Here is a 17,403-nt window from a genome sequence, read left to right on the forward strand (position 1 = left end):
ATGTTTGGTCTACAGATGAAAACAGTTTCAGAATAAATACTTAATCCTGCACATAAATGCTTCAAGGGAAATCAAATTTTATGTGAGACACGCCCTGAGCTTTCTAGACTCTCTAATAGTGCAAACAATGTTGCAGCGATGCCTGGTTTCATCCTGGCTTTTGCAAAAGAAACGGAGCAAATGTCCACAGATTTCTAATGGCTGGCACACTATAACATTTTGTGTGCTACAGCCATTCCTGTAGCTTTGCTAAGTTCGTCTCCATCCACTGGATATTAAGCTGAATTGTGTCAATTGCCTCTTTTACACAACGCAGTTTAGAGCTCTCTTCTGATTTTGACTCAAAAAATGTTTTCACCTGCATAACAAGAGAAAAGAAAATCTTAATTAAAATCAATGCTGGCCAAACAAATAGGTTCAGAAGCAAAGGCTACATGCATGTGTCAGAATTTGTATCAAGCCAAATTCTCAGAGCTGGCTTCCCAAAATGTAAGACAAACACATTTTACGGGAACTGCAGTAATCACAGAATGGATTGAGTTGGCAGGATCTTTAAAGACCATCTAGATCCAACCACCTCCCATGGTAGGGCTGCTGTCTGGTTTCAGTAAATTAGTTTACCAATAAACAGATATTCACTCATTACATTAAATACTGAGCCATCACAAAGCACTCAAAGTCCTAGAAAAATGTTTTGTTTTCTAAAAAATAACTATTTGTTTTGAGAGACTCACTTCAGTCCTCTGGAATGACCTCCCACCTCCATTCAATATTACACCTATCAATGGTTACACTTGAAATATGACAGGTCAAATCACAAGCAGCTATCTCTGTCCAATTTTCTGAACGAAAACATTAGCATAAACCTTAAACTACTTTTAACACATGAACTTCAGGACACTGTTAGGGAACCCTGTCTTGGAGATTTCTAATGAACATTAACTGGATACTGAACATCCAAAACAGCTCTTCGGGATTGCTGACAGTTAAAACAATGTAAAGCAATCCTTATGGCTCTGAACACATTCCACAGAAAAGAAAAGCACAGACTATTCACAAGGTCTAGACCAAAGCCTCTCCTGTCAGGACAGTCTGAAAGAGCTGGGGCTGTTCAGTCTAGAGAAGAGAAGGCTGTGATCTGATAGCGGCCTTTCAGTGTCTAAAGGGAAGCTACAGGAAAGAAGGGGACTTGTTAGCAGGGCCTGTGGCAACAGAGCAAGGGCAAATGGCTTCAAACTCAGGGAGGGTAGATTTAGTTTAGGATATAAGGAAAAAGCCTCTTACAGTGAAAGCGGTGAGACACTGGAACAGGCTGCCCAGTGTTGTGCTGGATGCCCAGTCCCAGGAGACTTTCAAGGGGAGGCTGGTTAAAGCCCTGGACAGCCTGATCCAGCTGTGGTGTCCCTGTTCATTGCAGGGGAGCTGAACTAGATGGCCCTCAAAGGTCCCTTCTAACCCAAATGATTCTATGATAAATTTTTTAATCACTATTTTGGGAGACAGAGCATTCAAACCAACAGGAAACCAAAGCAATATAAACAGATAGCTGTACTTGACTGTATGCCAACTCTGCCAAAATTCAAAATGTTCAGCATGTTTCTGTATACATTTCTTATGTATGACATGGGGATAGAAATAGCTGTATATCCTTGTAAAGGGACTTCATCACAGTAAATAACACATGCTTTCCCCATCCTCCAAATAACCAAAGACAGCACTGGCACTAAAAAATATTATTTTCTGTTTAATTAAATCACCAACCTCAAGTAGATGCACCTTTGTTGCAAACTGGGAAGTTGATGAGCTAATGATATTCTGGATAGTGTATGAGCCTAGATGAAACCTGAAATACAAAGAAGAAAAAAAATGAGAAGCCACTTTATCATACAGTTTCTGTGTATGCACACGAACTTCTTATTCTTTTTAGTTTGTTTGTTTCACTAGAAATCACTACAGAGAATTAAATTCAAGTTTACATACCTACTTTTTTTAAAAACAGATACAGGGTCTTACAAATATAATCCTCAGGACATTTAAAGTCTCTAAAAATTGAAACTTCAAAGCCATGGAAATTTTTCAAGCTTCTATGAACAGTAAAAGCTGAAGACATTGAACAGCATCATCAGTATTTGTGGTACGCATTCAAAAACAATTAAGTTCACCTCCAGAACTAATTTTGAATCAAGTAGTTTTGTAATACTGACTATTAATTAATCCTGCTTGCTAAAGCATGAATTTTCATCTGGAATGAGTCTTTTTAGCAACACAAAAATGTTACAGATCACAGCTAGAACACAGAAATACAATTTTCCATGTAACTGTCAGCTTATGGAAGATTTGCAGACCAGCTCTCCAGCTGGGTACTCCTTAAGGTCAGTTATGGAGAACATACATTTCTAAAACAAGTGGTGTTTTTTGGTTTTGAGATTACCGTAGCAAGACGGAATAAATAAAAGATGAATTAATTCCCTGGATCTACTTCTGAAGGTCTTTCACATAATCATCCTACATAACCATCACATAACAGGTATCCTACATAACCATCACAGAAGGTATGCTTTTAACAGAAATTCAAATCAAGACCGTCTAGAATAACTAACAGGTTCTAGGTGTCTCCAAAGTCCCATCAACTACTAGTGAGATAAAAAGACACATTTTCCAAGTATTTTTGTAAAATCAGATTTTAAAGCAGGAATTAAAATTTCAATATAGATATTCTTATATGAAGCAAACTGCTTATTCACTGGGACATAATAAGAGCCATCCTCTTGCCAACGGGACTGTGCATTTCAGCTACATCAAAAGCCTTACTTCCGTGTAAGTTTTTCCCAGTTCTCTTTGACAAAGTCCCAGGCCAGCAAGTGTCCAGGCAAACTGTGGCTAATAGTTGCTATGATATGTGAAAGCTCCTGTGTCCTGATGACTTCTCCTTCAAGGCTGTTCTGCATTAACCTAAAATACAAAGTATATGAAAAGGGGCAGGAAAAGAAATCTTGTATTTTCACATGGTTCTCCAGATACTTGTGAATTAGAAGGACAAGATTATGTAACCGAAAAAATAACAAGCAATTTCTAGCATCTGGAGCATAGTGACGCTACATTCTATATGCATCGTATTCATTTCACTTGAGTTCTCAGGAACTGAATGACCTCTGCTCTAATCCAAGTACCTGAGTTTTCACTGGTGTTGAGGTGAAGCAAATTTTCACAACTCGTAAAATAAAAGATAATTCACTGATAAGTTAAAAGAGAAAAGTTGTAACTGGAGTCACCTACCAGGACATGTTTAGCGTGTCCCTCACATAATAATGAGATTTAAACTTTAAAGAGGTATGGGAGCATGGTGTAAGGCCAGAGAAAGAACAAAAAGACCCCAAAAGTTATTGCCTTGGTTAATAAGATTTAATAGAACAATCTGCCATTTATGTTACCATTACCACAAAAACCTGAAGTTCCTTTACTACTGCTACGAAGCTTTTGAGTTCAATTGTTTCCTTTGTACGTATTTCACCTCGACCTACTCCATCATATAAATTATTTTGAAGTGAATAATAGTATATTCTTCTTTTTACAGAATCCTGTAGAAAACATCTAGCTAGATTTTATTTAATACGTACAATTTTTTTTAATGAAAAAAAAGAAAAGATTCTATCACTTAATTTACACAACACAGAATTTACTGTCTATTTCATACCACATCATCTTTCTGACATCTTCTGTGTTGGCCAAAGCTTCAATCATTTTGCTTTTCTCTGCTTCAGGAACTGAAGAGGAGTACATCTTTAGGAGGAATTCCCAGCCATCATTAGTTTTGGCTCCAGTTATAAATATGGTTTTCATAAGGTCACTAGGAAGACTACAGGGAAAAAACAAAACAAAACAAGCAAACAAACAAAAAAAAAAAAAAAAAAAAAAAAGAGGGAGGACAAAAATGCTCATCTGAGAAAAGAAGGAAGAAAAGTTACAAAATGAAAAGATTAGCTTGAAAGAGATCCCTCTCATTTCTGCAGTTTATTTCCATAGCACTCGTATGCTTGCTGGACACAAGAATTCATGCCATTCTACTACTTTAACTCACTTGGAATAAGCCATATGATAACACAGCAAATGGCACAAAAATCAGAGTCATTTTCTATGGCACAAAATGCACAAAAACCCAGAGTAGAATGAGTTCTGCAAGACAAAAAGGTACACTTCACACTGCTAGTGAAGTATGAGTATGCAGCTTAAGAAACACATGGATGCAATCTGTGTATGGTTTTGCAGTTATCCTCAGTAAGACTTCAGACAAAATGTTGAAATCTAGCACAGTTTGCTCCCTCATGTTAAAAGCGCAACTAATTTTGGACAAGCAACAGTGAATGACAGAATGAAGTGCCCTCAAATGGCAGGGTAACAAGAAGAGGTAGATAAAGCAGTGAAAGCCGAATGGCTTCAGTACCTCATTGTTCCATTTGATTTCATCCACTTATCAAAGATCTCAGATGCATTTTTTCTACAGTTTCTTATATCATGGGTGCACGCAAAAGTTAGCAGCATTGACCGGAGTTCTCGTTCAGATAATGTCCCATCATCTGTCCAGCGCTGTTGATCAATTTTATTGCCAAGCAGGCGTTCTATTCTGTTCTAAAGGAGGAAAAATCATTAGCAACAGCTAATTCTTACCAAAGGATTTTCCACAAACCAAATCAGTTAAAAAAAAAGAAAAAGAAAAAAAAGTTTTACAACTGTGGAGGTTAAGCATAGTGGTTTTTCTCAAATACTTTAGATATGACATAGATCTCATACACAGTCCAGTCTACATCTAATGTTAAATATGCAAATTGAAGTCTATTCCTCAAGCTACTACAGTTCAAACTCATAGCCACATTGTGATCTCAACTAATTACAGCTTCTGTATGTTTAACTGCTTTTAACTCCATCAAGTGACAGAAGAGCTCCTTAGTTTAGCACAAACAACAAAGCTTTACCTATAGCATGAACCTCTTCTGTTCCTAGTTTTGCACTGTTAGCTAGGTGCTCCACCAAATGCCTCATCAGCTGAGATATCCAAATGTAAATTATTATCATAATAATAGACACCATGGGTTGTTTTTCAGAGCAGATAACGAGATAACAAGAACTGAACCTACCATCTTCATTTTACTGCTATGTGTGTAGCACTGCATTATGCTAACTATCTCTCGGCTGGAATGAGGGAATGATGACCATTTGCTCATTTGTATTTTTTCAGAAAATAGCATTACCTTTTTCCCCCCTGAAGCTTCTATATCAATTTGATCTGTGATGTCCAGATACAACAATTGTGGAAATAGCCTTTCTGTACTAGAAATTGTCACAGGTTCTGCACTATCTTAACCTTCATAACCTGTTATAATTTCCCAGATTCCACTACCTTACCAGACCTACAAAAAACTGGGGGGGGGGAAAAAGTCACAACAGAAAATTTAGCACTGCAGTAGGTCACTGCTACCTCACAGAAGTTGCTAAGACTGAGAACAAATCCCAGTTTAGCTTGATGAGGCTAGTGAATTCAACAGTCAACTCTAATTTAACTATAAACATTACAAAAAATTATTATTTCGAACTACAATTAGCAGAAAACTAGGACATACCATGACACGTGCTGCCAATTGTTGTTCTCCCCTTTTCTCTAGAAGGCTGAAAATAAGACCCAGCTGAAACAAAGCTTGAGTGAGAGGTGCAGAGCTGCTCTCCTCCTCAAGGTAATCAATCAGCTCAAAGGCCTTTTTCAGAGACTCTCTTCCTAGACTGCCGGTCAATGAACAGAACATTGAAGTGGTTTAAGTGATAACATCTGTACTGGCCAAGTTACAATAACCTGCATTACACTAACACAGTAACAGGTGAATAGAGAGAGTAATGCTTTAGATGTAAACGTTTTTGTATTACAACATCAGCAAGAAGATAGTGACACTAACTTTACATTAACGTCTTCAATTAACATAAACTGAAATAGGTAGAAAGGTATAAAAATGACATCCAAAAATATTTATCATAAATGAGGGTACTCAACTAAAGGAAAGTGTTATCCAAGAGGTCTTCTAGATCATTCAGCCTCACTACAAGTAGTGCCAGCAGTGAAAGAGCAGATCAGCTTTCAAATAAAAACTTGAAAGGCAAACCCATTGCTTGTCTATGGAGAAGTATTTATTGACAGAATACAGAAAAAAAACAAACAAACAGCAGACTAGCAGACAACTAAAGAAAATAATGTCTTCCAGTAACGGAAGCAATCATGTGCCTCTGGGATGCAAATAAATGGATACTGCTCTAAGAAAGAAAGAAACAATGAAAAACAGAGAGATGACATCTCAAACCAATATGGAAGAATCAATGAAAAAATAATTAAAAAAAAATAGTGAACAGTATACAGTTTTAAGAAGCTAATGGAGACTGAATAAAAACTTCTTTAAAGCAGCCATCACCACAACCCAGATCTGATTCGACTTGGAAAAACCTAAAATTCGTATTAATTATGTTTTCCAATACGAAAGTCTTACCTTGCAAGGCTGAAAATATTGTTGATCAAATTGGCTCTGTCTTTAGCGCTTAAAGAAGTGTGGTTTTTTTTCAACAGATCAATCAGTGTTTCCCAGTCTTCATCATAATTTACTATGTAATAACCATTCATGTCTACATTGAATTTTATCCATTCCACCTCTTCTGGAAGTTCAATGGTAGCTAATGGACAGACAACCAGTTAGCAGCAGACACTAAGACATAGCATTTGTTCTTTCAAATTCAAATGTTAAAAAAAAAACAGTGAAGTCTCCATTGGCATCTGCAGCCCTTACTAGTTAAAAGAGATTTGCTGCCAGCACTCCTTTCTAATAACCCAGTCCCAATCTCTCATACATAATTACCAGTGACACATTACACAAAAACACTGACAATTAGGGATGACATTAAGGTGGATGAAAGGACACAATCTAGTTTCAAAGTCAACTAGACACAAAAAAGGAAAACTTAGGGGAAATGGGAAAAAAAGTTCTGTAATTCAATTAATTCTGTAATTATTGTCCAAGTTCTCAATCTGCAGAGCAAATGCAATGTCCTTCAAACTTAATAAACATTTTACTCCAAACTCTTTTAGATGCCTCTCCTTCTCTTATATCCTACACATCCAAATTTCTACAGTATGATGAAGATGAGATCACCAACAGGGACATTTGAAATCAGGCTACTTATGTTATTAATTATAATAAGATTCACATTCAATTGAACAACTTTGTTTTTCCATTCTGATAATTCACAAGGACTCTTTCTAAACATCCAGGTCAAATTAAAAAGTTTAGGAATAATTGAGGGCTTTGTAAAGGCAACATCAGAATGACACTAACAACATACTTATTTCCAGTTTTTATAACATTTCTGAAGTCACCTCTGAGGGCTGGAAATTTGTAAAATACAGTAAACAGCAAACATCAAAGATCAGCTCTACATATCTGATTTTTATTTTCTACATTTTTATTTTAAATAGTAGAGGCAGGAGATAGATTTATGAATTAAATGTAATTGCAAGGTAAATACAATGTATGAAAAATTTAATCAAGAAAAAACATTTCTTCACTGAGATGATGTAAAACAGTGAGGAAGAGTCACTTAAAATGCAAAAAATTATTGATGTCAGTGGAACAAAGAGGGAGATATATGAAGTGATTTTAGCAAAATACTACATGATACTGTAAGCAAATATTCACGTGGTATGGAGAAAAGCAGGACTGAATTAAAACAACAACACAATGACATGAAATTTAAGGTTCAAAGTAGCTAATACAGCAAAAGCAGAGTACTTATCTGAAAAGATCATAGTTTCAAGTTTTACAAAAGCTTTCTCAAAAACAATCTGTTCCAGATGGAATATATTCTTGTAACAAGAAACAAAGTAAATAATATTTGAGCTGAAAGTAACTCCTTCAGATTTCAATACACTGGCAGAGCAACTCTAATTGTGTTCGTTCCCTCAAGGATAAGCAGCTCAAGACAGTTTGGGCATGCATTAGGATAAGAAGAGAACAAGATTCAACAAATTCCAGACCTGTGTTTCTGTCCATGTTGTTTTCAGTTCTTTAATAACATACTTTGACGACAGAACTCACCGTGCTTTAATCTGGGTCTCTGCAATTATTTTGTACTCTATGGGTCTTCATCTTTGCATCCTATGCTCAGAAAGGCCAATAAATAATCTGTAATACTTAAATTAAAATGGCTTCCAAAGTTTTGAGTCATACCTGATTTCTGGTCCAGTAAATATGCATTAATGCAATGGGTAAAGTTGCACCTGTTAGTCGTGTAGGTGAGAGGAATATCCCAGAGATAACTACAAAGAGAAGCATATGTTGCATACAATTTATTATTTGTCTTGAAGGTTACTGTGTTTTGGTTTTTAATTTAAGCATTTAATACATTAAAATTACACTGCATGTTGCATAAAGTATAAATAACATTCATATAATCTGAATATGATAGAAAAAAACACATACAGCTTTTAAAAAAAATTGTTACTCCTATCATGTTGAGATTTCCTACTACTTATTTCTTAACTCCAGCATGCTAAGTACCTTGCCCAAAGTAATGTGGACAGAAAATCTTCAGCTGTATCAGAAATTCAACCAGTACTATTTTCAATTCAGTCTAGTGTTTTCCTGTTTCATTAAAAACAAACAACAAAAACCCGACAAAACAATTCAGGTTGATTCAAATGCAAGACTCAGGTTTCAAATCATGGTAATAGAAACCATAACTGACTGCACAGCACCAGTACTGACCCAAGTGAACTGCAACCTGGATGAATAAATGCTAACTTGCTTCATAAAGATGACTGGGACTTGTTTATTTAGAGAAAATGTAACTTTAAGTGAGGCAAAACAAATTGTAGATACACATTCTAGTTTGACGGGGGCCCTTCCATGAATGACTCGCAAGGAGCACTCATCAAAAACCTTCCATGCACTTCACAAACTGATATCTGCCAGATGCAGAATGACAATTAAGCCTAACAATCCTTCCCTTCCAACCATAAACTGTTTTCCTTCATCCTCTCCAAAAAAACAAAACACAGCCCTGTAACTTTCAGCATCTGAAGAGACAAATTCTTTCCATGGGTTTGATTGTGGAAGAAGATGCAAAGGATTCACTTCGTATTAAGACTTCACATAACTGCATAAAATCACCAAAATCTCTAAAAGGATTCTAGCTTATGATATTTTACTTTGTTACAAAATACAGGTAAGTTTCACAATGTAAGACATTTTTGCAAAGGAAGCCCACAGAATATTAACAATTGCTTAGGTAGAAATAGGCACAGATCATCAATTACTTTTCCAGTTAAGATATCAGACGTACACTCCGTGCTAAATTATCTTATTATCTCATCAATAATTGTATTACTGTTATTATTATGTTATTATTATTGTAAGAATGCCAGAAGGCCTCCTTGGATCAACAAGGAGCTCCTGGACTTCGGCACACAAAGAAATATAGAGAGTGGAAGCGGGAATGGGTTACCGTTATCAGTATTCCACATCACAACATCATGTAGTGTACAGAGCTAAAAGAGTCAATGCTGCAGTTCTGGGCATCTGTCCCAGAAGAGAAGAACTACATACCCCAGAGGACTTTGTGTTCAGACAGGAGATATAACCCCTGGCAAGATCACCTGATGTCCACTTTTCCCTTTTCAACTGCCAGTCTCTCCTCTCTGCTGCTCGTCCCAACTGCATGCCCTGTCTCCGTATTAGTATAAGGCTTTTCAGTTTTTTTTTTTAAACACACTTTCTCTCATTCAATTTTATTTATTAGCTCCAATTTTAACTATATAGTATTATATTGTATTATAGTGAGTTATCTTGCATTTCGGTATCTTATTTAGTAAATTAGTTTGTTTCTCCTCAGACTGCTGCAGCTGTTTTGTTTTGGGGCCCACCTCTCTACCCTTTTTCCCTCACCCCTCTACCCTGTGACAGAACAGGGCCAAATCTAAACCATTGACAGACCCTCAACACAAGGACTCAAGCTGCTGGAAAAAGTCCAGAGGAGTGCCTCAAAGATGATCACAGGGCTATGAGGACAAGCTGAGAGAGTTGGAGCTCTTCAGCCTGCAGAAGAGAAGGCTTAAGGGCAACCTTAGAATGGCCCCTCCAGTACCTGAAGGAGGCCTACAGGAAAGCTGAGCATGGACTTTTTATAAGAGTATACAGTGACAGGACAAGGGGAAATGGCTCTATCTAGAAGAGGGCAGATTTAGACTAGATATTAGGAAACTATTCTTTACTATGAGGGTACTGAGACACTGGAAGAGGTTGCCCAGGGAGGTCGCGGATGTCCCCTTCAAGGAGGTGCCCAAAGCCAGGCTGGATGGGGGCTTTGAGCAGGGAAATGTCCCTGCCTATAGCAGGGGGTTGGAACTAGGTGTTCGAAAGGTCCCTTCCAACCCAAACCATTCTGTGATTCTACTTTCTCGAGTAGTAAAAACATAGAGCCCAAAAACACAAATAAGAAAGGTAACACAAGACGAAAGATATCTGCAAATAGATTTTAATGGATAGAAAGTAGTAAGAAGGTAATTACCTCGTGTCTGATGTCCAATTATCTGGTTCTACACGATATGAAAATTTTTCCTGATGTAATGAGATGACCTTTCCTTTTCGGTTAACAGTCACTAAAGGAAATCCTTTATGCAGAATCCAAGTTTTCATTAACTTTTTTACATCTAGTGTTCCATTGGTGATCTGAAAAAAAAAAAAAAACCAACAAAAAAAAACCAAAAAAATGTAACAAGAACATGGCAAAACAGGAATACAAGTTTCCAAACCTCTCTGTTTAACTTGCCAAGATGCACTACTCTATAGTGCTTTGACACTGAGTGTGTATATTTCACAAGCAACAATCTAGAAGAAAAGATGATTTTATTTTCTGAAGTAGAATAAATCCTAAACAGTAATGAAAAGAGAAATTGGAATCTTCAGATAGAAAAACTGGTATGCTGAGAAAATAGGGACAAGAACATTTCAGAAAGGAAAGTTATGGAAGACCCCCAGACCTTACTTGCTGCCCCCACTTGCCCTGACACTGTAACTGATATTAGCAAAGATGATCGTCCAACCCAAAAAATGCAATACGACCTCTAACTCACAACAGTACATTTTAAGTGTAGCTAAGAGGAAGAAAATTAATGCGTCATTGTGGAAGCATCACACACCTTCCACCAATTCTTGTTGTCTCTTTGTCTGGGTACCCTCATCAGTATCTTACTGCTCACCTTATGGATTCAAGTTGTTTATTCACACCAACATTCAGCATTTTCTTGTTATAAGCCAGAAAAGAGGAGGCTGAGGAGGAGCCTCGAGGACAATAAATACTTGAAGGGAGAGTGTAAAGAGGACAAAGCCAGGCTCTTTTGCGTGGGGCGCAGAGTAAGGACAGAAGGCAGTGGGTATAAACTGGCACACAGGAGCTTTCTTTCCTCTGAACACCAAGCAGCACTTCTGCACTATGTAGGTGGCACAGCACTGGCAGAGGTTGCCCAGAGAGGCGGTTGAGTCTTCTCCTTGGAGATCTCCAAAAGCCACCTAGACATGGTCCTGGGCAACCTGCTCTAGGTGCCCCTGCTAGAGCGGGGGGAGGAGTAGTGGACCCAGAACTCCCTTTCAACCTCAGCCCGTCTGTGAAAGCAATGTGAGGTCTAGAATGTCTAGATCTTACTGTTATCCAACTGTCTGAGTACAAATGGGAGAGAATCTGAAAGACTATTTAAAAAAGGAAGAGAAAATCACAATTCAAGGTGCAAAAAGAAAAATATGCAGAGAAACAGAACACCATAACAATGGAAATGAATACAGAGATAGTACATTTCAGTAAATTCAAAGATGGTACTTCTCAGGGAAGCAACACATAAAAGGCCCAGCTGTAAACAAACTCACTGCAATACTGGACTAGTCAAGCTAAACACTGAGCCTTCCAAAAAGAGACACATAAGTGAGTGCACATGATACGCAGGCTAAGTCAAAACACAAAATTAACAGTATTAACACATACTTACAGAAAAAAAAAATTGTAAAAAAAAACCCCACATCACAGGAAGGCACCTTCTGGCAGATAAAGCTAGCAGTATGAACTTGGTAACTATTAAGTAAGCCCCAGATACAATTTGTTTTAAATGACATTGTTTGTCATTTAAGTAAGGAATACACACTCCAGTTCTAAGGTGAGATGTAACTAAGGTGGTTGGAGGCAATTTACTTAACAATATTAATAGAGGCAGATAAAGCAATCCCAGCATGTTAATAATTAGTTTTGACTCTTAAAGATGATGACTGAGTTTCAACAGGCTGAAGAGTGAGGCCTGCTGAGTTCACAGAAAAGCTAAAGTTGCCCCAAAGACAAACAGCAGGCTATAACAAAACAAAGACTAAAATTGAGTTATTGTTGGAGGCACAGATACAGACTAAGAGAGAAATCTAACATCTTGAGAATGGCCCCTCTTCCGTGCTGGAAAAGCAGTGAAGCTCTGCCTCATGCAGATCAGATGCAAAGCATCTGTTGGGGTCACTCCATGCACTATTGCCCACCTCACAGAGTACTCTCTACGTGTGTTCCAGAGCTCCACCATGTGTAACAAGGAGCTCTGTTCTCTTCCTGTAACTGAGCATCTTGAAGCCAAGATATCCAGCAACTTGCTCCTGCTGGGATCCCTTCTTTTGCTGCTGTGAATCAGCATTTTCTCTCCTTTGTCAGGCCCTCTCTCCCTTGCCAGGCATAGCCACCTTCCTGCCCTCCAGTTCCAGAGTGGCAGAACTTGGCTACCCAACAATCCTGCTTTCCTACAGCCCCAGCTCTGATTGCAGAAACAGACAATGCCATTGACACAAAGTTACACAAGGACAGAGCACTCCAAGAAGCAAATATTTACAGACAGACTTAGGATTCAGATCCTTTATGAAAGAAAAGTTTTGTCCTACATTTGACTAATTTTAGTCTGGCTATAATACACTAACAGTGTATCTCTAGAGAGAGTATACACACACACACACACACACACACACACACAACGCTGAGTTTTCTGTAGGATGGATATGGCAGTGCATACCCACTTACAGCACCTCTTTGGGATACTAGTAAATGGAGTTCTAAAAGATACAGCACTTTCTGTATTTATACGACCGGAGTGTGCTGCATCTCTTGATCTGGTTTTAGACTGTGTGGGAGCACAGCTTCCCTCTGTGCTTCTGGGAAGTGAACAAGGAAGGTCTCTGCAGACAGCGGCTCTAACCCACAACGTGCTGTGAGGCATGAAGGAGCTGAACTGTGTAAGCACAAGCAAAACTTGCAGTGGGAATTCCTCATGTGTCACTCACAGCTCATTGCTGGGCCCAGCATCCCAGCCCAGCAGTGAGCAGGGGAGTGCCTTTGGACAAAGCCTCAACCAGAAGCACCACCAGACAGAACTATGATAAGCAAGAGTATTTATTTGCAGCATATTGTCTTATCTCTTTCATAAACAAGTATATAACCCAAAATGCACAGCGCAATCTGAGAAGTGAAAAACAAAATACAAAAGCATAGTAATAAAGATGAGTACCTCATTCATGCTGTCCCACAAGTCATCACTCTGGGCAGATCCATACTTGTGATTATGCAAATATATCTCAACGCCAGCTTGAAAAACATCTTTAGTGAGATAATGCTTCAGCATCATCAGAAGTGAAGCTCCCTTTGGAGAGGAAAAAAAAAAGGTAAATTACAGTTACAGAACTCATTGAAAAATAGGCACACAATTGCTCATCCATAGCACACACACACAAAAAAAAATCATAAAATGGCAAGTTTTATCCCAAATTTTATTTTTCATTTAATCCCAAAATTTATTTTATCATCAGAATAATTATCTTAGCACACAGCTACTTTGGAATAATATTTTCGAATACTTCATAAACTTCAAATACAGTCACAAATATGTCTAATATCATTTGAATTTTTTCCCAGTTACTTTGGAAAAATAAGTATTTTTGTGTATCTCAAAGGCTCCACATACAGTTACAAAGCAGGACAGTAATACTACTTTTTCCCTCCAATTTATTCCATCTACAAAATATCATTTTCTAATTGACAAGTCTCTGCAGGCTGACATACTTCATTATCAATGCATGGTAGTGCATGTACTTCTGCATGGTAGTGAAATGTACTTGTAAGACAGTGTTTGACATCTGCATGATTTTCATCTGTATCAAAAGCTCCCTGACAGCTGAGCAGTTCCAGTTTCCGAGTAGACAGGAATTTTAGATGTAAAGTTGTTTTTGTTATTTTAGACACATCACAACCATTAATAATAATAATTACCAGAGGACTTGCACACTGGACTGCTAAATGTAAATTAGCAGCCATACATCATGAAAAGGTAACGGTGCACTATTGGTACATTTTAGAGTAAGGATCAACAAACATTAAAAGGCAGATTTTCTTGAGAACATGTACAGTTTTCTCACACTCTAAATTCTAGTCTGGGAATTCAAGTAACATCTTGCCTGAATGTGAAGGTTGTCTGAACTCTGTTGATCTAATTATTCACTGAACTGTAGGAATACCCCTCACTACCAGTTCTAAAACATGGTCATTATTTTGTCTCTAGCGAAAGTCCATACTTAAGTTCTACTTCTTTGTATTGCTGTCAAACAGTTCCAAGACTGCTACTGTAGTAGCTGGACTCTTGTCCCACTGACACATTATTGATAATCTCTAAAACATCCAGGCTGAAATAATTTTGCACATCAATTTCTACTTCAAACAATAAAATACATCTGTGTCAGACTGTAGGACAGCAATACAGTAAAACAAAGCATCTTGTGTAACACAGTAACAGCCACACCCATAAGGCTGCAAACTATAACACTACAAATGTCTTCCAAGTTCAAGTGCCAAGAGCATTAGCAAAGTAAGGCACAAGGCCAAGAGCACTGGAATACAAAGACTATCTTACAGTAAGCAGTAGCATTCCCTGGTTTCTTACTAGACAAAAAAGTACAAGCACATACAGATACATGGTGCTGAAGAAATAACAGCTAATCCAAAAGAGACATTAAGCTTTCCACCTGAAATACTAGTATAACGGACACAATACATAGGACCTAAGATATCTAAGACACAGTAAGTAAAAAATTCAACAAAGAAAGGTATTTGCTCTCTCCAAGTAAGGCACTGTGAAGCTTTTAAAAAAGGAAAAGGAAAGGGAGAAGGGAGAAAGGGCAAAGGAAAAAGAAGAAACTTCTCACATATTTCTCACTACAAATTAGAAATGGATATAATCTAGTTGAAGAAAAACAGGGTACGACAAATTCAAGTCTCCAGTTCTGCATGTCCCTAAAATGCTGATTTAAAAAAGCAAGCTGTATAAGAAAGAAAACATAGTGCCTTTTTCTCACGCTTTTCTATAAAGCCTGCTATCAGAAACAGGATATATGCGCAGCTGGTCATTTGTCTCACCCACTAGGTCCCTTCTCACACCTTCATAACTCTGTACTGAAACAAGCACCATCCAGAAGCGTGTTGAGTAAGCACAAACCATTCTTTTTCTTCCCCTCATTAAAAGCTGGCTGCTCATAAACATCACTGAAAGGTACCAGAGGTAGCCCCAAATGACTGCCTGTACCGTACTGTCTACTTACACATAATCCTATATTCATGCTTACAATAGCTAATACATCACTTTCTAATTATTTCTACATATTTTTTATGTTACCTTGATGTAAGAGAGTGCATCAAACATTTCTTCAATTTGCTCTGATGACTGGACAGCAGAAGAGACTGGATGTGAAGAATTCAAAGAATCCTTCTTCATAGCCTTGAATATTAGATTCAGGAAATCTTCATCCTAGAAGATGAACTTTTTTTTTAGTGTCTGAGAAGCTGGAACATACACAAGTACAACAGTAAAACTCATCTTTGCCTCAGTCTTCCCACAGTCTGATATAGCACTGCTCGCCTTTCAGTGGAGGCAATAAACGATTTGTCAGAATCTGCATTCATGAAATCTGCTCTTCTCCTGACATATTTCAGCAGTAGAATCTACCTCCACCATTTAATCATCATCCAGACCCTTAAGCGCTCATCTCAGTAATGTATATACAGCACTACTGAAAACAAATGTACCTAATAAACAAGTAATTATGTGCTCTATTTCAGATTTTGCTTAACAATGTTTTCAGTTCATTTACAGGAAAGAAAATAGAAAAACATGATTTCTGTAGAATATTTTAATGTTTAAAAGTCTGAAGTCTAACAAAATTACAAATAACAATGACGCTGTAACGTAAACATCTTACCACAGGATCCTAGTACCAAAGTCTTCCTTCCTTCCTTCTAGATGAAGGATATTTGAATTTAATACACTGTTAGCATAATGGAACAACCCCAAAAGCTAACTTTTAAACTACTTTCAAATAAGCTGACTGCATTAATATTTATCCATTTCATTTCTTTGTGACTTCACCAAACAATTATCTGTACAGTTTCTGTACAGAAGGAGTGGATCTGAATGACTTTCTGGAAAAATAGAAAAGACTTGTATAATGAGATAATCAAGATATCCATTATTGTTGAACACTTAAAGCTATTCTCTTTGAGTGGAGAATTTAGAGTGAATTTTGTGTTCAACAAAACACTTTTTTGGCACCACCAAGTGGTGGAACAACATGGGCGAAGGCACCCTGTCAGACACCTCTCAGAAAAAACTACTCCAACAGTAAATGGGATCTTCTTAAAACAGTAGCCTAGGCTTTTTTGGCCCTCCTTTCAATACTTGCATGCCCCAAAAGCAGAACGGCTTTGGAAACATACTTCTGGTGGTCATCAAACACAACAACCAAGCTAGGCCAAATAAAAAAAAAAAATTAAACACTGAGTTCCAAAACATAAATCTACTGAACCAAGTCAGGAACCTAAGCTTCTTAATGCACTAACAATGGTGAATTAAGTACACAGAACTCACACCTAGTTACAGGATACTGACAAGGACACAACCCTGCAAGCAGGAAACAATCTGTACCAGTCAGGTTTTTAGTCCTGTGACTAATGCAAATTACAAAAGTGCTCCTGGAAGTGAAATCTGGAGCCCTAATATCTTCTCTCCTCTGAAATACCCTTGCCCAGGATGAAGAGTTTCTCCACTGGCCCCTCGATGTAGTTCCATCAGTCTTCATTTCTCTGCCTGCATTCAGTGACAGGAATGCTCTAGTGATGTAGCTTCTATCATCTCCTCGGTGAGGAAATAATAACTCCCTCATGCTTTCCAGAGCCTCAGAAATTATGTCACTCAGTTCCTGAGCAAGTTGCTAAATCATCATCAGGTTACTACACCAAAAAGATTCCTCCTCCTTCGGCCATGCG

The 17,403-nt window shown here is 37.7% G+C and overlaps 1 protein-coding gene across 1 annotated transcript in view; it reads right to left on the bottom strand.

Annotated features, from left to right (window-relative positions):
* Nucleotides 1-226: 226 nt before the first annotated feature.
* LNPEP (leucyl and cystinyl aminopeptidase) overlaps nt 227-17,403 on the bottom strand; it is a gene marked incomplete at its 3' end in the record, with an annotated part of 30,027 nt that continues 12,850 nt past the window's right edge. The window contains exons 7-17 of the mRNA XM_079548430.1: nt 15,758-15,889; nt 13,604-13,735; nt 10,594-10,754; nt 8,256-8,344; nt 6,525-6,705; nt 5,616-5,772; nt 4,442-4,626; nt 3,695-3,856; nt 2,812-2,952; nt 1,762-1,843; nt 227-358 (exon numbers count right to left, since the gene is read on the bottom strand). Coding sequence (XP_079404556.1) covers nt 227-358; nt 1,762-1,843; nt 2,812-2,952; nt 3,695-3,856; nt 4,442-4,626; nt 5,616-5,772; nt 6,525-6,705; nt 8,256-8,344; nt 10,594-10,754; nt 13,604-13,735; nt 15,758-15,889 — 1,554 coding nt within the window. The remainder of the gene's footprint in view (nt 359-1,761; nt 1,844-2,811; nt 2,953-3,694; nt 3,857-4,441; nt 4,627-5,615; nt 5,773-6,524; nt 6,706-8,255; nt 8,345-10,593; nt 10,755-13,603; nt 13,736-15,757; nt 15,890-17,403) is intronic.

Source organism: Tetrao urogallus (genome assembly GCF_951394365.1).
Source record: "Tetrao urogallus genome assembly, chromosome: Z".
Lineage (NCBI taxonomy): Eukaryota > Metazoa > Chordata > Aves > Galliformes > Phasianidae > Tetrao > Tetrao urogallus.